This window comes from Gorilla gorilla, chromosome 15 (genome assembly GCF_029281585.2).
Source record: "Gorilla gorilla gorilla isolate KB3781 chromosome 15, NHGRI_mGorGor1-v2.1_pri, whole genome shotgun sequence".
Classification (NCBI taxonomy): domain Eukaryota; kingdom Metazoa; phylum Chordata; class Mammalia; order Primates; family Hominidae; genus Gorilla; species Gorilla gorilla.
In genome coordinates this window covers 79,680,822-79,705,169 of record NC_073239.2, presented here as the reverse complement: position 1 = coordinate 79,705,169, position 24,348 = coordinate 79,680,822, and the positions used below count along the sequence as shown (strand labels likewise).

General features: G+C 37.8%; 1 protein-coding gene across 1 annotated transcript in view; it reads left to right on the top strand.

Moving 5' to 3' along the window:
• KCNH5 (potassium voltage-gated channel subfamily H member 5) overlaps window positions 1-24,348 on the top strand; it is a 343,028-nt gene that overhangs the window by 262,133 nt on the left and 56,547 nt on the right. The window contains exon 10 of the mRNA XM_019009338.4: window positions 465-661. Within this exon, the coding sequence (XP_018864883.1) occupies window positions 465-661 (197 nt within the window). The remainder of the gene's footprint in view (window positions 1-464; window positions 662-24,348) is intronic.

Sequence of the window (24,348 nt, the reverse complement as noted above, 5' to 3'; positions counted from 1 at the left end):
ATACATAGTTACTGAATAATGTGTATTTAATATATGTTGGATCAGCCCTAGATTTATAAAGGCTGTTACAGCAGATCCTTCTATATTGCATTTTATTGTCTTTACCAGAAGGACCAGAGGCAAGGATGAAACTAAGAAGTCACCTTTGCTCCTTCTGGTCAAAATAGGAAAAGTTAAGGTGGCAGAAGATAATGAAATTATTTGTTAAAATGAGGTGTTTGGCTTCTCTTTTGGATCCATTTATTCATGCCACTCCAGATTTTCATCAATAACTGAATTCAGGGTGATGTTACTTTACATATTATATGAAAGCATTGTGTATTGTTATGTGTTTATAGATGTGGTTATACCCTCAGCTCTAAATTATGCTAGAAGGTCAATACTGTATATGAAACTGAATAACAAGAGTGATTAAATAAGAACAGTGTTAGATACTTGAATATGTACCTTATACTGTTTTCTAGGGAAGGGTGATGTATTTGGAGACATCTTCTGGAAGGAAACCACCCTTGCCCATGCATGTGCGAACGTCCGGGCACTGACGTACTGTGACCTACACATCATCAAGCGGGAAGCCTTGCTCAAAGTCCTGGACTTTTATACAGCTTTTGCAAACTCCTTCTCAAGGAATCTCACTCTTACTTGCAATCTGAGGAAACGGGTATGTTCTCTGGGGCTTTTTCTTATTAGTGTCCAGAGTATTAACTAATTCAGCTCTATTAGCCGAAGAGTAGAGAAGATATTTTGTTTTGCGGCACTAAATTCCCATCAATGTAAAGTGGCATAATTTTCCTTCTCTTTATTTATATTTTGTTTACTTTTTAAGGAAAAAAACCCTATTTCTATGAGTAAAGATTTAAATCTTTACCATTTAAGATATAAAATGAAAAACAGACTTGAAGAGAAACAAGCTGTGAACTCTACTATGATGTAGTTAGTTCTTGGAGTTTATAATACTGCCATAAAATCAACTCCAGTGTCTTTTACCTTTTTATATGGATTTTTTTAAAGCTGGTAAAGTTAATCAAGCTGGGTGCCTGTTTTACATTCTCAGCTCTCTTTAGGCACTTCTCATTTCATAATCAATTCACAAAGTTTACTCTTTCAAAGAATGCTGTCTCAAAAATTAATTAGCCGCATTGACACATCCTACAAATATGGATAAGAATCCTTTATTTTACACTGCTGCTGCACATTTAACCTTCACTGCCATTTTGTAACCGATGAGTGTGACACAAATTTAATTTGCATGAAGAAATCTCCTAGTTCTGGTTTCTAGGTCATTGGGCATTGGGTAGGGCTTTTTTAATTGCCAAGAATGAAATACATGTTTGGATAACTGCACTTAAGTGATTTTATCTAAAATGATCGCCTGTCTGTGGTGAAGTATTTTGAAATAACAGTCATTCCTTTCCATAACCTGCTTAAATGAAACCTTCTCTGTAGTTAACAGGGAGGGAAGAAATCAAGCAAAGAGATAAATTAATGTCTATACTGTAGCAACGTAGAAATGAACATAATTAAATCAATGTAATTCCTACTTAGGGTTCCAAGAAAGGATGAGACTAGCAGGAGTAGTGTTTGTACTGGCTGTATCACATTTATTTGATCTATACTTGAACATCATTTTCAGTTCACACTTTTGTTATCAAATAGATGGAGCATCCAGAATCTGTGAGACAGAATGAATAGCTGTAGAGAACACACAGACTTAAGCACAGAGTACGTATGCTCAATAGACCTATAGTTAAATGTGAATATTATGTCAAACACAAATAGTGGAAAGTGAAGGCAATGATGAATGTGGGAGAGGGATGCTAAATATTAACTAAATGTGGAAGTTTCTCACTTATGTGTTAGGGAGCTCAGAGTCCCTTTCAGTATTAAGCAGGAATGTCTCCTTTGGTCTATGCTCTGCCTTCTGCAATGACAAATTTTCCTTCAACAAGGCAACCTGTTCGGTAGTTGACTCTTGTAGTGTGGTTGGCCCTTGAATAACACAGGTTTGAACCACGAGGGTCCACTTACACGCCAATTTTTTTTGCCCAAATGCAGATGGAAAATACAGTATTTGTGTTATTTGAAACTTGTGTATACCAAGAGCCGACTTTTCCTGTATGTGGGTTCCACAGGGCAGATAGCAGGACTTCGGTATGTAAGGATTTGGGTGTGTGAGGGGATCCTGGAACCAGTTGCCCTCGTATACCGAGGGAAGACTGTAGTTTTAAGTTCCCTTCAATCTAAAATGTGCATTTTAAAATCTTCCCCCATACTGCAAGATTACTGAAAACTCCTATCCAACATCCGTACATTCCTCAGGACTTGATGTTTATAATATTCCTGTGAAAGAAAATGGGCAGTTATTTTTCCTTCAAATCACATGAGAATACTCAGGCCCAGAAGGATTAATATCAAACAACCCACTGATACATTTGCAATGCAAGGTGCCAAGGAGGGACAATTGAAACAGATCCCAGTAGAACATCTGTCACCACTTTTTCTCTTACACACACACACACACAAATACACATACACACATGCATTCATTGGTTGTGACAGCTGAGTGCACACTGGTGTGGACTCAGTCTTCTGATAAGAAGACAAGCTAGAGACAGAAAACTGTTGTTGGTTTTTCAACAGGACCCAGAAACGCTGTGCCTGTCTCCATGGGTGCCAATTTGCTGAGTAACACCAAGCGGCTTTCTTCCCTCACAACCTGTTTCCTGTTATAACTGGTGTCAGTTTTTATAATTCTAGCCTCTCTGCTCTTGATGCATTGTCTCAGTAACATGGCAAATAGTAGGAAAAGGGTGTCATTCAGTGTCACTTTATTTTCAGAGAAACAATATACTCATGAAAAAGATAAGTGGTGAGAAAATATTATCTAATGAGTAGTAATACTAGCTACCATCTGAGAACATGTTGTATATAGCCAGGCACTTCAACATAGTTTACATATAATATCTTATTAAATGTCAACGACCCACAAACAGAGCAGTATAATCTCCATTTCACCCATGAAGACATTAAGTTTCTAAGACTGGAACAGCTAGTTCCCTAATAACCTAGGAGTCAGGGCCTGCATTTGAATTCATCTCTATGATTCTAAAACCTGTATTTTTTAGACTACCATGTTGTTTTAGCTTGTCAAAGCCACTGACATTTTCTTTTCCACAATATTCCACAGAAACACTGTCAACAATTTGTAGTTTCTCATTCACTTATTCACTTTATTCCAATTGATCTATTAATGAAAACATTTTGTTCTTATTGCTATTATTGTAAAAATTATTGCAATGAACATTCATTGTGAATTCTATAACCAAAACTGTGTCTTTAGTATGCTATTGATATCTCATAGCTATCATAGCCATTGGTTAAGGGTGTGTTCCTGCTAAGTAAGGGAGCAGATTTTGAATCCAAGTTGTCAGCCATGGTATGGTACAGTTCTGGCCACACATGTGTATCCAGTGGCTCAGTGGAGAGGTTTGAATAGTGTGTGGCTTTCCATGGCTGCAATAAGGAGGAAAGTGAGCCTTCTTTAGCTGCTTGCCTTCATCTCCATTAAGGAAAAATAAGATGCTTACTGTGCGAATATAGCTCTTCCTACCCATCCTTAAGCCCCTCTATGTAAAAATTCTAGAGCTATAACTAGAATTTCATCAAATTCTACGAATTGACGAATAACTAGAATTCCATCAAACAACTACGGCATAGGCTGGCAAATTTTTCTGTCAAGGACCAGATAGTAAACAATTTTGGATTTGTGGGCCAATCTCAACTACTCAACTTTTCCACTGTAGTATGAAAGCAGCTATCTTAGCTTGGGCTGCCATAACAAAATATGATACATTGGGTGTCTTAAGCAGCAGGAATTATTTCTCACAGTTCTGGAGGCTGGGAAGTGTATGATCAAATTACTGGCCAGTTTGGTTCCCTGGTGAGGGTTCTTTTCCTGGCTTGCAAATATCCAGCTTCTCACTGTGTTCCCATATAAGAGAGAGAAGAAGGGGAGGTAGAGAGATGGGAGGTGGGAAGGAAGCCAGCTCATTGGTGTCTTATAAGGGCACCAAGTCACTCATGAGGGCCCCAACTTTTTTTTTTTTTTTGAGATGGAACCTTGCTCTGTCACCCAGGCTGGAGTGCAGTGGTGCAATCTCGAACACTGCAACCTCCGCCTCCTGGGTTCAAGCAATTCTCCTGCCTTAGCCTCCAGAGTAGCTGGAATTACAGGCACATGCCACCACGCCCAGCTAATTTTTGTATTTTCAGTAGAGACAGGGTTTCACCATGTTGGTCAGGCTGGTCTCGAACTCATGACCTCGTGATCTACCCACCTCAGCCTCCCAAAGTGCTGGGATTACAGGTGTGAGCCACTGCGCTGGCCCCAACTTTATTACCTCTTCTAAACCTAATTACCTCCAAAGGCTCCATCTCCAAATACCATCACACTGGGGATAAGAGCTTCAACAGATGGATTTTGAGGGGGTAAAACTTAGTCAATAGCAAAGCTGTAGATAATACATAAAGAAATGAGGAAGATTGTATTTCAATTACTTTACTTACAATCAGGTGACTGCCCAGGGGCCTTAAGTGTGTTAATTGTTGAAAAAAGAGGACTGGAAGAAGTTAAATGGGGACAACAGTGGGTATATGAACAGAATCGCCCCACCTTTATTAGAAAGCAAATCTCTTCTACTTGCTGCCTATTCAGAGGGTTGTGAGATGGAAAATGCCATAAATATTAATAAGAAGTAGCTACACAAAGCAGGCAGGTAGCATGAAAGAGTAAGGCAGGATTTATAGTTACTGTGGAAATGGAGAGTTCATTTCATCTGTGAACGAGACAGCTGTTACTCAGTCTGGTAGGACATTGCCTTGTGGGGATGCTGGGCATCCCACACATTGCTTAGTCCTCATATTTTTTTTTCTCCAAGAGGCCAGAAGCACATTTTTACGGGAAAGCACATTTGTTTGGTAATTGATTTGATTTGTTTTTAAAGTTCTGTGGTCAAACAAAATAAGTTTGCTTGCTATTGGTTCAACAGCTCATGATCTAAATGGAATCAGTTAATGAACTCCTGGTCTCATGGTGCTAGAAACCTGAGATTTTTACCTGGGGCCTGGACATTTTGATGAAAAAAAATTTTATTTCATCTATTTTCTAACTGACATTTCACTTTTCCTTTAATTGGAAAGGTTGCTAGACAACTACAGTGTTATTAGAAGTACCAAAAGCAATTATATTAATGGATATTTTCATATATCATATGTGCTAAAGATATCTTGAAATGCCATTTATGCTCATTACTATTTAATAATTATGATAGTTATTAGACTTGCTGCTAGACAAAAGTACATAGATTACTGTAAATTATTTGAAAATATTTTGATAGGATTTCAATATATGTCTCCTTTGCAATCCTACATGTTTTATTTTGTGCATTTAGAGCAATTCTTTTAAGGAGAGGTCCACAGGCTCTGCCAGACTACTGGAGATTAAGATCCCATGTGTGAGAGTCAGAAGCTAAACTGAATTGAGCAGAAGGACCCGCTGGGTTTTTTTTTCAATAATAAGAACACAATTCCATAGTTTCCAATAAGTTTAAACATTCAGAAAAGGGATGAGAGAGAAGCAGAGGAAAGTTGACTCATTTGCTTACTTTATGTATGTATTTATTTAACCAATTCAAGATGCTATTTCCTGGAATGACAAAATGGTATTCATTAAATTGATGACCAGCTCTTAGGTATACATCAAAGAAGGTAAGCAACACACCTTCTTTGACACACACATAAAAAGGTAACACAGGTGACACCTACATTTTAAAGACTTCTTATTAGACTTTTAAAGTTAATATTACACTTCCTCCCATTTTACCTATTTGTTGCACAATGATTTTTACCATTTGTGTAAAAAAGAGTTAACCTGGCAGGTATGACTATTGTCCTTTGAAAGACTTGCTTATAAAGCTGGCTCTTGTGAACTTGATTTCAGGGGGACTCTCACCACTAACTGATGAGTAGCTCTCTGTGCCTTAATTGTCTGTTCTAACAAGGTGGGTTGATGCTGAATATCGACTTTCCTTCCCGAAGTGTGGAATTTTGGCATATGTCAGGCAAAAGATGCCTTTGTGACCATCTCCAGTACAAAACCAGAAGCACCAAGTCCTTCATGAACTTCCCTGGTTGACAGCATTTCTCGTGTGTTGTCATACTCTTGTTTGTGCCTGGCTTCCCCCAGACTTTGCCCATGCCCCTTTTCCCTTTGCTAAATTTTCTTTGTATCTTATGCTGCAATAGTCATAGCCATGAATATGATGATATGCAGAATTCTGTGAATCTGCCTAGTGGATTGTCTGACCTTGGTATGGACTTGAGGACAACCAGTGCTCCATATATAAAGGTTGATAGGAAATCTGTATCCTCAAAGGTCCTCAAATCAGCAGATATATTGGTAATTTCGTTGTAACCTTTTTTCCATAAAAGATACTGAAACCTACAGACAGTATGTTTTATGAGTAAAAGAGAATGAACCATTTAAAAATAAGTGTTATATTTGTCCATAAGGCAGTCAAGCGAATTTCATTTCCTTGAAACTTAAAATATATGTTACATGAATACTGCTGGCTACAATAAGCATGCCTGAGATTTTAAATTATTTCTGAATATTTTCTTCACTTTCAAGATAGCAAGAACATATTTTTCTCCAGATTGACTATTTAAATAGGATGAGAGAGGAATTTTATTTGCTGTTTCTATACGTCTTCTCATGAGACACTTTGCTGAAGTGTGGCACAGAAAGTATTGGCTGGCTCACCATATAGCCATGCATCCATCCAGCCCGTAACACATAACATGGGGTTGTGGACATAAAAGACCAGGTGCCTGCTTTCCAGGAGGCTCCAGTCTAGTGAGAGATCATGAGTCAGATAAGTGCTACGAGAGGGTTATTCTCAGTACACAGGCGGCATAAACGAGATGAATTCAGTTTGTCCAAGGGGAAGAAACAGGGAAGGATTCCAGGAGGTGACAAGGACACAGGAGTTAGGATTTCATTTCAAATAGAGAAATAATCTAGAACAAGGAAGCGTCTTGTATATCACCAATTTCATTTTATTTTCTTTAGAGATGAGAAAAATTCAGACCTAAGAAATTAAGTGATTGCCTAAGTTCACTTAGCTAGTTAGCGGTAGAGCTGAGACTGGAATCTAGTCCTTGGAAGCTCATGCTGGCAGTATTTCTACTATTTAACCTAGAATAAAAGCATTTCGAAGAAGATTGTCAGTAAAATCCAATACTTGATTGTGTTCATTTTTAATAGGGAAGGATAATATGTGGCATCAATTTGCATGTGATTCATAGATTGATTTTAGTTTTTCATACTGTGGTTCAGGATAAAACTAATAGTGAAGCCAAAACAAAACAAGCAATAAGCAGTGTTCAGAGTCAGTGGACAGGACTCTCAATCTGGGCATGAACCAATACGTCTAGTGTGGCCACAGCATATCTGTCACCTGCATTGTAAAACATCTCATTTTAGTGAAAGCATTTAACTTTCATATGAGTATTGTTTAAGAAGTGTTACTGAATATAGTAATGTTGTCTTGCTGATAATACTGCATTCTGATATACTCTCTGTTAACATGTCAATACTGCTGTACTGGTTAGTATAAATACATAGAAAGATAAACATTCTCACATTAAAAAAAACTGCTACTTTTTTTTTTTTGAGACAAAGTCTCACTCTTTGTCCCAGGCTGGAGTGCAGTGGCACGATCTTGGTTCACTGCAACCTCCACCTCCCAGGTTCAAACAGTTCTCCTGCCTCAGCCTCCTGAGTAGCTGGGATTACAGGTGCACGACACCACGGCTGGCTAATTTTTGTATTTTTAGTAGAGACAGGGTTTCACCATGTTGGCCAGGCTGGTCCCAAACTTGACCTCAGGTGATCTGCCCACCTCAGCTTCTTGAAGTACTGGGATTACAGGCATGAGCCACAGGGCCTGCCTGCTACTTTTTCACTTTTGTATTTTAAGTTATTTTTAAAAAGATATTAATGCTTTTATATTAGAAGTTACAAAAAATATTGACAAGCTTACCACCAAATGTGTACTAAATTATGTATACCAAAAATATTAGTTAATCAAAAAAAAGGAAGGGAAGGAGAAAAAGAAAATACAAAATTGAATATTTTCATATAGAACTGGAAAAATCTGAGACTTGTTTGGTAGCAGGTAGAGAATGTGTTTTTTTGTTGTTGTTGTTAGGGCTGAAAACTAACAGAAGATTACTATGCAGCCAATTCCAAAAATGCAAAAGAAGAATGTAAACTGAATTTTGAAAAAGAAAAAAATAACTAAGATTGAACCATGTTAATACAGGCTAAAATTATATAATCAAGTGGGTTTCCCTTTTAAATACCATGTCTATGTTATATCAGTGGGTATAAACCCTCTTGTGGTTCCAGATTGAGTGATCATGGCCAGAGAAGTGTTGTCTTTTCACTCCATGACTCTGCTTATTTTGTCACTGGTGTAATTAAAGTTTCTAAGCAAATGGTTCTAGAGTTCTAATACCTTTACTATTGTCATGGAGTGGGGCCCATTGGATGTTAATAAAAATGATGTCAAACTGACATCCTTTAGTAGTGGTCTCAAAGAATTGCTTCCATTGTGGCTTCAGAGGCTCATCTTCCTTTAGCTCCATAGTTTCTAGTTTAGAGTCTTTTTGTTTGTTTGTTTTTGAGGCAGAGTCTCGCTCTGTCACCTAGGCTGGAGTGCAGTGGCACGATCTCGGCTCACTGCAAGCTCTGCCTCCCGGGTTCACGCCATTCTCCTGCCTCAGCCTCCCGAGTAGCTGGGACTACAGGCACCTGCCACCATGCCTGGCTAAGTTTTTGTTTTTTAATAGAGACGGGGTTTCACCATGTTAGCCAGGATAGTCTTGATCTCCTGACCTTGTGATCTGCCCGCCTCGGCCTCCCAAAGTGCTGGGATTACAGGTGTGAGCCACCGCGCCCGGCCTAGACTCATTTTTATTAAACATCTCTATACCACTTAGTTCAATGCACAGGTTAGTCTGGGACCCCTTGCCAATATTTCTTTAACTCTTGTATTAGTCTGCTTGGCTTACTATCTCAAAATACCATAGACTGAGTAGTTTCAACAACAGAAATTTATTTTCTCACAGTTCTGGAGGTTAGAAGTCCAAAATCAAGGTGCAGTAGGGATGGTGTATGGGGACGTTTCTCTCCTTGGGTTGCCACTGGCCACCTTCTCACTGTGTGCTCACATGGCATCCCTGCAGTGCCTGTGTGTGTGGAGGGTGAGAGAGCTCTCGAGTCTCTTGTTATAAAGACACAAGTCCTATTGGATCAGAGCCTCATCATTATGACCTCACGTAACCCTGATTACTTTCTCAGAAGGCTTGTCTCCAAATACAGCCATACTAGAGGTTAAGGCTTCCCCATATGAATTTGCGGGTGGGAGACATAAACATTCAGTCTATAACAACCAAGTTTTACATTTTAAGTTAAATATGAAGAAATGACTTTGAAAATATGTTAAAATCAAAACTTACAGCTGGAGTGTAACATTACTGGGGATGGATGTGCAGCAGCAGCAGCAGCAACGTTCAGTGTTGACTTTTATTAACTTCTGGGCAATGTATAATTATCAATACCAGCAAGGTGTTCTTGCTGCCCTACAGTGATTTAAGAAGGATTGCTATTTAAACTTAGAAAAAAGTCCCCAGGCATGATCAATCCAAATTGTAAAATGGAAAAACAGAACACAGAGGTACATGTAGATTCCATTTAACCCTAAAAAGCCACTGTCCTTTTCTACAGATGGCACTGTTCTTGAGTAGAGATCAACTGAAGCCAGCTGGCAATGTTATGGAGAAGCGTAGTAGCGATCCTGTATTTTGATGTTCCAGTGGTAAGAAATAGTGGTTTGGGTTCACTCTGGCATTAGCACAGGCTCAGAACTCAATAATGCTTTTCTTTCCAGAAAACGTTCATATTATGGTGAATCCAGCAGCACAGAATGTCATTTTTTTCTGTGATCAATGAAGCTTCTCAGTAGCAATGATCTTTTGTAAATGAAAAACATACTGGAATTGGATATCAAACAGGCATAAAGTATTTGCTTGGTGTACATGTGTCGCAGATTGCATCTATTTCAGTAGCAATACGAGCATCTTCGAAGAAATGGTCTAGGAGTGACAATGGGTGTTCCAACTACTTTTTTTTCTTTTCTTCACCCACCCTCCGCACAATGGTATATTAGCTAAACAAAATGGTAGAGCCCGTTTGTTCCACGAATCCATCAATTCTTGATCCTGTGGAAAAGACATTACTAAAACATTGTCCACACTTGCAACAAAAGATAATATAGTTTCCACAAAACTCTCAAATAGTATGTAGTATCTATGTTTACTTCTCTCATAACACTGATTATGGTACTTTGGTTTCTTATTTACATTTCTATTTTTCAACTGAACAGTGAGCTCCATACAGTAGGTATTTTCTGTAATACTTTATTGTCAATGGCCAGAATAGAGTCTGCTATCTAATTAAATGAACGTGAATCTGTCACGCTGCCCAGCAGTTTTTATCATCACTGACCAGAATAATCACTGTTATCTAAAAACACACAATATCTTTGATAACTTTGGCAATAAGCCCTATGTAATAGGATTATGAAAATTACCATTATTAATTGGTGTTAAATCACGATTAGAGTTAACTCCCAGCTGCTGTTTCTAACCATTTGTGCCTGCAAATTCTGCACAGTCCTGCAGCACCAGCTTGTCTAGTGCATTCAGAGTAGTACAGCAATTTTGATATCACTGTGGAGTGAATTGAGATCACCTGATGCCAGTGGCTGTGATTGTCAGAGTAGTGCCTTATTCCCATTCTGAAGGACTTTGAAGAGAAAACGATTGCTCTGAAAACCCTGCATGCCACATTTGAATCTGAGCAGAGTGTAGATATAACTCTCATTACCTCAGTTGATCATCAGGACTGCAAATTCACTCCAACCTAATGGCCCTGCTGGCAGTAGCTCTGCTTACATGTTATGGTTTGTAGAAATTTCACTTCCAAAATGATGCTACTTGTCACTTCACAGTTTACACGCCACAGGCGTGATGGCGTTTGAGCTTGAAATCAACACTGTAAGACAAGTGAGTTAAGGGAGGTAAGGTGCTTCGCTCATGGCCATTCAGGTGATAATTGTTCTGAGCCTGCAGCCTCAGTTTTTCACCTCCAAGCTGGCTCCAATTCCACTGATGGGGGTAGAAAGAGGCAGACCTTCAACAATTCCTGAAGTTTGTCATGTGCATTTAGATGAAGCAGAGACCTAATTATGGAGTCTTTTAAGCCCTTAAGCTGCTTCTATTTAGGGCTCTCTGTTGGTCTGCTTCCAGACGGAATAAAAACTTTTCCACATTTAGTCACCAGGACGGAGGTTCACAGATACCTTGCTCTTGAATATGCCTCCAAAGCAGTTATTCAAGGACAGTTTCACAAGTTTCAAAGTTGGGGCTGGATTCAGTAATTTACCAACATTTTGAACCATAGGTAATACTGTCTGTTCTTTGCCAGCTCTTCTTTTTAAAACCAGAGTTTATTTTTATTGCAAGAAAATACATGTTTTAATAGTAAACAAGAATAAAATAAATAGGCCTTTAATAGATAGAAAAGTATTTAACCAACATAATGTAAAAAGATAGACATTTTACAAATTATTTTGCTTGCAAATGTCTATTCAACAATCTATTTGAGACATTTGTTTTTATTTTAGGTCTGAGTCCTGCCTCACCATAATTCATCTCTAGAGGCATCTTAGCTGGACGCTAGACTGTTTGTTTCTAAAATGTCTACTACTTATGAATTCTCAGCCATTAATATTTGATATGATTAATAAATGATGTGCTCTATCACGTCATTTTCATTTAAAGGAAGATACTCCTTTTGAATTAGAAAACAAGGGTTTGTATTAATGTTAAGACTTAAATGTGTGTATTATTTTCTTCCTTAATACCTTTTGGCATTGATTTAAACTTAGGATACATGCAAATTTTCTTATCCTAACTACTTAGGTCTTGTTTTACTTTTTCTTTGTTTTTAATTTTTTTATAATTTGTATAAATTTAAGGGGTTCGAGTGCAGTTTTGTTACATGAGTATATGGCTTAGTGGTAAAGTCTGGGTTTTTAGTGTAACCATGACCTGGGTAATATATATTGTGATCGTTAAGTAATTTCTCATCCCTCACCCCTCTCCCACCCTGGCACCCTCCCAAGTCTCTAATGTCTATCATGCCACACTCTAGGTTCATGTACACACATTACTTAGCTACGAGTTATAAGTGAGAACTTGTGGTATTTGACTTTCTGTTTCTGCGTTGTTTCACTTAAGATAATGGCCTCCAGTTCCATCTATGTTGCAGCAAAAGACATTATTTTATTCTTTATAATGGCTGAATGGTATTCCATTGTGTGTATACATATCACATTTTGTTTATCTTATTGACTTTTATTTTAGGTTCGGGGGTACATGTACAGGTATGCTACATGGGAAAATTGCATGCAATGGGGCTTTGGTATACAGGTTATTTTGTCACCCAGGTAATAAGCATAGTAAATGACAGCTAGTTTTACAAACCTCATCCTCCACCCTCCAGTAGGTTCTGGTGTCTATTGTTCCCTTCTTATTGTCCACGTGTACTCAATGTTTAGTTCCTACTTATAAGTGAAAACATACTGTTTCTGCGTTAATTCACTTAGGGCAATAGCCTCCAGCTGTGTCTGCATTACTGCAAAGAACATGATTTTGTTCTTTTTATGGCTGTGTAGTATTCCAGTGTGTATATATATATATACTGCATTTTCCTTATCTAATCTACCATTGATAAGCATTTAGGTTGATTTCATGTCTTTACTATTGTGAGTAGTGTTGCAGTGAAAATATGCATGTATGTGTCTTTATGGTAGAATGATTTCTATTCCTTTGGATATATAGTTAGTAATGGGATTGCTGGGTCAAATGGTAGTTCTGTTTTAAGTTTCTTGACAAATCTCCAAACTGCTTTCCACAGTAGGTGAACTAATTTACATTCCCACCAACAACATCTATGTGCTCCCTTTTCTCTGCATCCTCAACAGAATCTGTTGCTTTTTGACTTTTTAAGAATAGCCATTCCAACTGGTGTGAGATGGTATCTCATTGTAGTTTTGATGTGCATTTCTCTAATGACTATTGATGTTGAGAATTTTTCCATATGCTTTTTGGCTGCATGTATGTCTTCTTTTGAAAAGTGTCTGTTCATGTCCTTTGCTCATTTAAAAAATATTTTTATGTTTTTAATTTTTTGTGGGTACATAGTAGACGTATGTATTTATGGGGTACATGAGATGTTTTGATATAGGCATGCAATGTGAAATAATCATATCATGGAGAATGGGGTATCCATCCCCTCAAGTATTTATCCTTTGTGTTGCAAACAATCCAGTTACACTCTTTTAGCTATTTTAAAGTGGACAATTAAGTTATTATTGACTATAGTCACCTTGTGGTATCAAATACTAGGTCTTATTTCTTTCTACTTTTTTTGTACCCATTAACCATCCCCAAGTACCCTGACCCAGGCCCCATCACCCATCCCAGTTTCTGTTCACCATCCTTCTACTCCCTATAATCCTGAGTTCAATTATTTTGATTTTTTTAGACCCCACAAATAAGTGAGAATATGTGAAGTTTGTCTTTCTGTGCCTGGTTTGCTTCACTTAACATAATGATCTCCAATTCCAACCATGGTTTTGCAAATGACAGGATCTCATTCTTTATCATGGATGAATAGTTCTCAAGTGTGCATACATACGACGTTTTCTTTATGCATTCATCTACTGGTGAACGCTTAGGGTGCTTCCAATTCTTAGCTATTGTAAACAGTGCTGCAAAAAACATAGGAGTGCAAACATCTCTTTGATATACTGATTTCCTTCCTTTTGGGTATATACCCAGCAGTGGGATTGCTGGATGATATGGTAGCTCTGTTTTTAGTTTTTTGAGGAACCTACAAATTTGTTATACATAGTGGTTGTACTAATTTACATTCTCACCCACAGTGCACAAGATGTCCCGTTTTTCCACATCCTTGTCAGCATTTGCTATTGCTTGTCTTTTGGATATAAGCCATTTTAACTGGGGTGATAACTCATTATAGTTTTTATTTGCTCAAAGTGATGTTGAGCACATTTTCATATGCCTGATTTCCATTCGTCTATCTTATTTTGAAAAATGTCTTTTCAAATCTTTTGCCCATTTTTGATTGGATTATTAGATATTTCCTATAGAGTTGTTTGAGCTCCTTATATATTCTGGTTATTAATTCCATGACAGATGGGTAGTTTGCAAATATTTTCTCCCATTCTGTGAGTTGTCTCTTCACTTTGTCGATTGTATCCTTTGCTGTGCAGAAGCTTTTTGACTTGATGTGATCCCGTTTGTTCATTTTTGCTTTTGTTGTCTGTGCTTGTGGGGTATTGCTCAAGAAATTTTTGCCCAGACCAATGCCCTGGAGATTTTACTCAGTATTTTCTTGTAGTATTTTCATAGTTTGAGGTCTTAAATTTTCTTTGCCCACTTTTTAATGGGGTTGTTTGTTTTTTTGCTTGTTAATTTGTGTAAGTTCCTTTTAGATTCTGGATATTAGTCTTTCATCAGGTTCACGGTTTTTAAAACTTTTCTCTCATTATGTACGTTGTCTGTTCACTCTGTTGATAGTTTCTTGTTGTGCTGAGACTCTTTAGTTTAATTAGGTCCCATTTGTCAATTTTTGTTTTTATTGCAATTGCTTTTAGAGTCTTCATCATGAAATCTTTGCCAGGACCTATGTCCAGAATGGTGTTTCCTAAGTTTTCATCTAGGGATTTATAGTTTTAGGTTTTACATTTAATTCTTTAATCCACCTTGAGTTGATTTTTGCACATGATAAAAGGTGAGGGTCCAGTTTTAGTCTTCTGCATATGGCTAGCGAGTTATCTTAGCACTATTTATGGAATAGGGAGTCCTTTTCCTATTGCTTGTTTTTGTCAACTTTCTCAAAGTTCAGATGGTTGTAGGTATGTGGATTTATAACTGGGTTATCTAACTTGTTCCATTGGTCTATGTGTCCATTTTTGTACCAGTACAATGCTGCTTTGATTACTGTAGCCTTCTAGTATAGTTTGAAGTCAGGTAGTGCGATTCCTCCAGCCTTGTTCTTTTTGCTTAGAATTATTTTGGCTATTTAGCCTCTTTTTTTGGTTCCATATAAATTTTAGAATAGTTTTTTCTAATTCTGTGAAAAATATCATTGGAAGTTTGATGGAAATAGCATTGAATCTATAAATCCCATTGGACATTATAGTTATTTTAACAATATTGATTTTTCCTGTCCGTGAGTGTAGAATGTTTTTCCATTTGTTTGTATCATTTCTGATTTCTTTCAACAGTGTTTTGTAATACTTGCTGTTGAGGTCTTTCACCTCCCTGGTTAGCTGTGTTTCTGGGTACTTTTTTTTGTGTGTGTGCCTATTGTCAGTGGGATTGCATTCTTGATTTGGCTGTCAGGTTGGACATTGTTGGTATATAGAAATGCTACTGATTTTTTTATATCGATTCTGTATCCCAAAACTTTGCTGAAGTGGTTGATCAGTTTTAGGAGACTTTGGGCAGATATTATACGGTTTCTAAGTATAAAATCATATAATCTAGGAAGAGATAGTTTGACTTCCTCTCCGTGTTTGGATGCCTTTTACTTCTTTCTCTTGCCTGATTGCCCTGGCTAGAACTTCCAGTGCTGTGGTGAATAGGAGTGGTGAGAGTAGGCATCCTTGTCTTGTTCTGGTTCTCAAGCCAAATGCTTCCCCATTTTGCCTAGTCAGTATGACTTTGGCTGTGTGTTTGTCATAAGTGGCTCTTATTATTTTGGGGTATTTTCCTTCAATGTCTAGTTTGTTCAGGGTTTTTAACATGAAAATATGTTTAATTTTACCAAAAGCCTTTTCTGTATCTATTGAGATGGTCATGTAGTTTTTATTTTTAGTTCTGCTTATGTAATGAATCACATTTATTGATTTGCATGTGTTTGACCAGTCTTGCATCCCAGGAATGAAGACTTGATTGTGATGGATTAGCTTTTTGATGTGCTGCTGGTTTTGGTTTGCTAGTATTTTGTTGAGGATTATTGTGTCTCTGTACATCACGAATGTTGGCCTGCAGTTTTCATTATTTGTACTGTTTCTGCCAGGTTTTGGTATCAGAATGATGCTAGCCTCATAGAATGAGTTAGGGAGGAGTTCCTCCCCCTCAATTTTTTGGAATAGTATTGGTACCAGCTTTTCTTTATATGTCTGGTAGAATTTGGGTATGAATCTGTCTTGTCCAGTGCTGGTTCTGGTTGGTGGGCTTTTTATTACTTATTCAATTTTGAAACTTGTTATTGGTCTGTTCAGTGTTTCAATTTATTCCTGGTTTAATTTTGGGAGGTTGCATGTTTCTAGGAATTTATCAATTTCTTCTAAATTTTCTAGTTTGTATGCGTGAAAGTGTTTGTAATAGCCTATGAGGGTTTTTATATTACTGTGGGGTCAATGGTAATGTCTCCTTTGTTATTTCTGATGTGTTTATTTGGAGCTTCCCTCCACTTTTTTTTTTGTTAGGATAGCTAGAGATCTGTTAGTTTTATTTATTCTTTCAAAGGAAAAACTTTTGGTTTGTTGATCTTTCATGCTTTTTCACGTTTCAATTTTGTTCAGTTCAGCTCTGATTTTGGTTATTTCTTTTCTTCTGCTAGATTTGCAGTTGGTTTGTTCTTGTTTTTCTGGTTCCTCTAGGTGTGATATTACATTGTTAATTTGAGATCTTTCTACTTCCTGATGTGGACATCTAGCACTATGGTCTTTTCTTTTAACACTGCCTTAGGTGTGAGATTCTGGTATATTGTCTCTTTTTTTTTGTTACTTTCAAAGAATTTCTTGATTTTTGCCTTAATTTCATTGTTTACCCAGAAGTTATTCAGGAGCAGGTTGTTTAATTTCCATGTAATTGTATGATTTTTAGAGAGCATCTTAGTATTAATTTCTATTTTTATTGTGCTGTGGTCTGGAAGTGTGGTTGATATGTTTTCAGTTTTTTTGAATTTGTTGAGAATTGTTTCATGGCCGAGTGTGTGGTCAGTTTTAGAGTATGTGTTATGTGCAGATAAGGAGAACTGTATATTCTATTGTTGTTGGGTAGAGTGTTCTGCAGATGCCTTTTAGGTCCATTGGATCAAGTGTTGAATTTAGGTCCCAAATATCTGTGTTAGTTTTCCACCTCAGTTATCTGTCTAATACCATCAGTGGGGTGTTGAAGTCTCCCATTATTATAGGGTGGTTATCTAAGTCTCTTTGCACTGCTGTAAGAACTTGTTCTATGAATTTGAGTGTTTTAGTGTTGGGTATGTGTATATTTAGGATAGTTATGTCTTCTTGTTGATTTGAAGCTTTTATAATTATGTAATGCCCCTCTTTTTCTTTTTCATTATTTTTGGTTTAAAGTCTGTTTTTTCTGAAATTAGAATAGCCACCTCTGTGTTTGTTTGTTTGTTTGTTTTCCATTTGCTTGTTAGATTTTTCTCCATCCCTTTACTTTGAGCCTGTGGATGTCATTGCATGTGAAATGGGTCTCTTGAAGACAGCATACTGTGGGTGGGGTGACGATGGGAAGGTTTGTGCATATGCACACCATTGATAGCATGGTGGTAAGGTTTGCACATGCATGCACCAACAAAGTGGTGGGGCAATGTTGTGGTGGAGTGTACATTGGCAAAGCTGTGTGGAGAGGCTGCTGCTGGGTGCCTGTTGGTGAGGGCTTGTCTGCTGAAACTCTCCATTGGTTAAGCAGGGTCTGCTGGTGAAGGAGCTCTGGCAGCAGTTGCTGGGAAATGCCCCATTTGGGCATCCAAGGCTATGCTGCAAGTGGGCATGGGCTTGCAGGGACCGCACGGGAGGCTAGAAGACAGGGTTCACTCAGATCAGACTGTCCTTGTTCCATGGGCAAGACAGACTTGCTCTGTCCAGGTGTGACAGTCAGCAAAGACCAAAGCCACCAAGAAGAGTACGGAGAGCCTTGGGGAATGGGTATCCTCACCCATTCTCTGACTTTCTCAAGCCAAACTCTCTGGGCTCTGCTCAGTCTAGTGTTCTGTCCTGCCACCTCTCCAAGCACCAATCCCTGTCAGCTGAATATCCATGGATTGTGGGGTCTCCTGAAGCTAGGATTCTGGAGGTCCATGGCAAGAATCGGCCACTCCACACCTATTTAACTCACCTCTTCCCCAGGAGCTGCTGGGGGCCAAGAATGAGTACTGGTGCTTGGCAGTCCCGTGCAGGATTTCCAGCTTGCTCTCCCTTCACCCCAGGGTCTGCATCCTCCCTCCCTCCATTCTCAATGCCATCCTTCAAAAGGTCCCCTCACAGTGTGCCAGTCTTCTTGATGCTCTAGCATGTTGGTGAGAGATGCTTTTACTGGCTGCATCTAGTCTGCCATTTTGGCTCTTCCTATACCACATTTTATGGCTCGTTTTTTCTTCTGTCTTCTAGAATAAAAGTAAATAATTTTTCTCTGCAGTTGAATATATAATATAATGATGTGCAATATTAAGTTTGAATTTTTTATAGACTTGTATTATAACGTATTTTTGGCCAGAGTTCTTTTGGGAGTTCTTCCCTCCCCAACCCCCAAGGCAACATCTAAATTTGATCATACAGTTTGTCATTTTAGGGATTTCTTCCCTTCACTTTTTGAACTGAATCTATTGTCTCAGCTTTTTCTGTTTTCTGAGGTGACTGAAAAAATATAGAAGCTCAACAGACATGTATTTGAAAAGCTTCCATGCTGATTCTGATCTGTAGCTTTGTAGCACATTACAATGGACCATAATCCTTTTTTTTTTTTTTTTTTTTTTGAGAGAGAATCTCATTCTGTCACCCAGGTTGAAGTGCAGTGGCATGATCTTGGCTCATTGCAACCTCCGCCTCCCAGGTTCAAGTGATTCTCCTGCCTCAGCCTCCAGAGTAGCTGGGATTACAAGTGCCCGCCACCACACCCAGCTAATTTTTGTATTTTTAGTAGAGACGGGGTTTCTCCACATTGGCCAGGCTGGTCTTGAACTCCTGACCTCAGGTGATCTGCCGGCCTTGGCCTCCCAAAGGGCTGGGATTACAGGTGTGAGCCACCCTGCCCGGGCGACCATAATCTTTTGAGGAGCATTTGGTTATTCAAAGGAGGGATTTCAAGGTGTTTATGGTGAATTCAGGCTGTGAAAAAATAAAATAAATGTTGTTATAATACATATGAATGTCTATATGATAGAAAGGACTTTGAAGCATTATATACATTTTGCAAATGAGAAAATAGCTACTCTGTGGTTAGACTGAATTCTTAATACTTAACTATTCTCACCAAAATAACATCTGCCTTGCTGCAATGTCTTTTTTATTCCCCAGCTGGGAGGTGCATTTCATAGATTTTGCCTTCCAGTCAGGTGATCTTTTTCTAAAGGAATCAAATGAAGCAATTCTACTGAGTAGCCAGAGACACTCAGATGACCCAACAAGGCTATAGTAATTTCTCTTGGAAAAAGTCATTCATTTTCTGTCTCTTCTCTCTGAATCAGGTTGTACTTGATTCATCCAACACTTTTAGAAGTTGACATTTGATTTCACTCGGGTATGTTCTGTGTTCACACTTTTGTCCTCTAGAGAGTAATGTCATCTGTAGAAGTTCAGAGACACAGTCCTTTAGGAAACTCGCAATCTGGAACGGAAGCTGCAAGTAAAAGCTAAAATTGCTAATTCTGCACATAAGAAGAGGCCGATTTCCCCTAATGACAGCACACAGAGGTAATACAGAGCACTGGACCCTGACCAGGAATTTGCTTCCTTTTTTAACTGGTACCTCGGTGACCGTGTTAGGTATGATTATGGACTGTATTATAACTTAGAGCATTACATGGGTAATATGTAACACGGGTCCTTTGAAAGTTAGTTTCCCATGATAGGAAGTTATGTACTCATTCTCGTGTGAAAAAAGAGTGTTTCCTAGTGCTCAGAATTCAGAAACTAGGATGTCAAATGACCTAGTTGGCCATTGTAGAGTGTGATAGTACACAGAAGAGAGTCTCCTGTGCCAGCAACGGTGAGCAGGAGAAATCAGATCCAGCCGCCTGGATTTGCAACTCCACAAAATGAGACTGACTGGCAGCTTTTAAATAGCAACATGTTTGTACCTGAGAGTCACCAAGTGGCTTGTTATTGAAATCACACTCTGGGAAGACTCCCTGTAGGCTGTTGGGAGTGGGGATGCAGGTGGGGAGAAAAGAAAAGTGCCTGACATGGGCCTATCCCCGCCGTTCAGGTGAAGCTGGCTTCTTCAAAGTGTTTGTAAAAAAAGTCACAAAATGGATGTTTGCTCTGGTGAAGAAACTATGAAAGTAGATTTGGATTTGGTAATTTTGCAAAGCTGAAAAATCTCTGTTGTTGGGTTCCTGAGTCATTCTACTTGGCTTGCTCCCTTAAAGGGCTCTTTTAAATTTTGAACCAGCAATTATATGGAGGTTGGTAACAGTGGTGATGATCAGATAATATTGAAAGAGAGAGAGAAAGAAAGGACTGTAAAAATTCAAAAATTCAATCAGGACAAGTTTGTCAGCAGAAAAGACTTAAACAAATGTAATTATTAAAAAATATACCCTACGCCTGGAGGGTAAACCAGCTTTATGATATCAAATGGAATATAAAGGATTTGAATTTTCAGCTTTTGAGCAAATGTTATAAAACGAATGTGCCAATATCCTTCTGTAAGCACAGGCACCTCAGTATTTTCCATAATCAAATAGCCATGCCCCAGAAATAAATTCATAATTGATGCCACAGGATTTCAAATTATCTAAGCATTCTCTCATTTTCTTAAAGGCTCTTCAGAAAAAATATGCCTAATTTAGAAAACTGCTACTTTAGTCTGGATTTCAGACAGTGGGACTATTCAATCCTCAGGTGTGCTTCAGCTTGTCAAAAACACAGCTGACTAATTTTGATGAAAGAAGACCAGAGATAGATTTAATATCTTACCAAAATAAGTCAAACTAATACAAGTGACCAGGACTATAATAAAGACAAAACATAGCCATCCATATAGTAACAAAAGTCATTGTTTTAAATGAGGATCAAGAGCAAAGATATTCCTCTATTGAGTTATAAAGACTTTTGTTCTCAGAACTAAAAATTTGAGATCATGTCTTTGAAATACAGGACAATAAAATCAAGATTTAAACAAATGGAAGAGAACTTGGGAAAAGCATTTATTATAAAGAAAAACATCTGTGTCCCTTGAATTGCTAGCATATAAAATAAACTGAACATCTTATCCTATGTCTAGCTCCCTCCTCAAGCAGTGTCTTCCACCCTACACCCTCTGTTATCCTCCTCGTGTGTTCCAGCTCCACATGACTCTCCTTTTTCCATACTAACCTACAACCAATTGCTGTAACATTTGATTGGTATTTACTGTATATTGCTTTGTAGGGTCATGTTGTGCTGAAGAGATGACATATCCCCATGCACTGACAGTTACGTTCTTAAAGAGACATCTATTACCCCATATATCCAACTGCTCTTTCTACGCCAGCACTTCAGTGACTTTTTCTGATTAAATGCATAATGATATTACAGAGTTCTTAATTTAAAGCAATGTGTGCTGCTTCCCTTTCTGGTGGTAGAAATTGATACCCATGGGAAGTAAGTACTGAGAGAAGAGTAGCAGAAAAGAGGGAAAAGAGGAATTTGATTTATTTTTTAAAATTCTACCAATCACTGGGATAATTTTGGATGGTTCTTTTTTTAAAAGAATTTTATTTTTAACTTCAGTGGGTATATAGTAGGTATATGTATTATGGGGTTTATGGGATATTTTGGTACAGGCATACAATGTATAATAATCACATCAGGGTAAGTGGGGTGTCTATCTCCTCAAGCATTTATCCTTTAAATTATAAGCAATCCAATCATACTTTTAGATATTTTAAAATGTACAATTAAATTATTACTGACTATAGTCACCCTGTTGTGCCATCAAATACTAGGTCATATTAACTATTTGTAACTTTTTTTTTTTTTTTGAGATGGAGTCTCGCTCTGTCACCAAGCTGGAGTACAGTGGCCCAATCTTGGCTTACTGCAACCTCTGTCTCCCAGGTTCAAGCAGTTCTACTGCCTCAGCCTCCTGAGTAGCTGGGATTACAGGTGCATGCCACCACACCCAGCTAATTTTGTATTTTTAGTAGAAAGGTGGTTTTGCCATGTTGGCCAGGCTGGTCTCGAACTCCTGACCTCTGGTGATCCACCCACCATAGCCTCCCAAAGTGCTGGGATTACAGATGTGAGCTACCACCCTCGGCTGTAACTATTTTTTTGTAACCATTAACCATCTTCATTTTTCCTCCCATCCACCCACTACCCATTCCAGCCTCTGGTAACATCATTCTACTCTCTATCTCCGTGAGTTCAGTTGTTTTAACTTTCAGCTCCCACAAATAAGTGAGAACATCTTGTCTTTCTATGACTGGCTTATTTCACTTAACATAATGAGTTCCTCTTCTATCCATGTTGTTGCAAATGTCTGGATCTCATTCTTTTGGGGTTTTTTTTTGGCTGAATAGTACTACATTATGTGTATATGCCATATTTTCTTTACCTATATTCAGCTGTTGATGGACACTTAGGTTGCTTCCAAAACTTGGCTATTGTGAACAGTGCTGCAACAAACATGGGAGTGCAGATATCTCTTCGACATACTGATTTCTTTTCTTTTGGGTATGTACCCAGCAGTGGGGGTGCTAGATCATATGGTAGTTCTATTTTTAGTTTTTTGAGGAGCCTCCAAACTGTTCTCTATAGTGCTGTACTAATTTACATTCCGACCAACAGTGTACAAGGGTTCCCTTCTCTCCACACCCTCACCAGTGTTTGTTATTGCCTGTCTTTTGGATAAAAGCCATTTTAAATGGGGTGATAGGATATTGCATTGTAGCTTTGATTTGCATTTCTCTGGTTGATCAGCTTTTAATACACCTATTTGCCATTTGTGTGTCTTCTTTTGAGAAATGTCTACTCAGATCTTTTGCCCATTTTTTTAAATCAAATTATTAGACTTTTTCCTATGGGGTTATTTGAGCTCCTTATATATTCTAGTTATTAATCCCTTGTTAGATGTGTAATTTGCAAATATTTTCTCCAATTCTGTGGGTTTTCTCTTCACTTTGTTGATTGTTTCCTTTGCTGTGAAGAAGCTTTTTAACATGATATATTTGTCCGGTTTTGCTTTGGTTGCCTGTGCTTATGGAGTATTACTGAAGAAATCTGCCCAGTCCAAGGTTCTGGAGAATTTCCACAATGTTTCCTTTCAGTACATTCATAAGTTAAGGACATAGATTTAAGTCTTTAATCCATTTTGATTTAATTTTTAGATATGATGAAAGATAGGGGTCTAGTTTCATTCTTTTGGGTATGGATATCCAGTTTTCCCAGCACAATTTATTGAAGAGACTGTCTTCCTCATTGTATGTTCTTGGCATCTTTGTAACAAATGAGCTCACTGTAGATGTATGGATGTTACTGAATTCTCTATTCTGTTCCATTGGTTTCTGTGTTTGCTTTTATCCCAGTACCATGCTGTTTTAGTTATAGTAGCTCTGTTGTATAATTTGAAGTCAGTTAATATGATTCCTACAGTTTTCTTCCTTTTGCTTAGGACAGCTGTGGCTTTTCTGGGTCTTTTGTGGTTCCATATGAATTTTAGGATTTTTTTTTCTATTTCTTTGAAGAATGTTATTAGTATTTTGTTAGGCATTGTGTTGAATCCATAGATGGCTTTCAGTAGTATGGACATTTTAACAATATTGATTCTTCCAATCTATGAACATGGAATATCTTTCCACTTTTCTCTGTCCTCTATAGTTTCTTTCACTGATGTATTATAGTCTTCATCATAGTGATCTTATTATTCTCTACTTAATTCTTAGGTATTTTATTTTATTTGTAGTTATCATAAATAGGATTACTTTCTTAATTTCTTTTTCAGATTGTTTGCCATTGGCATATAAAAATGCTACTGATTTTTACATGTTGATTTTGTATCTTAGAACTTTACTGAATTTGTTTTTCAGTTCTAATAGTTTTTTGGTGGAGTCTAGGTTTGTTGGTTTTTTTTTTTCTTAGAGGAAAGGCTTTCAGTTTTTCCCCATTTGGTATAGTACTA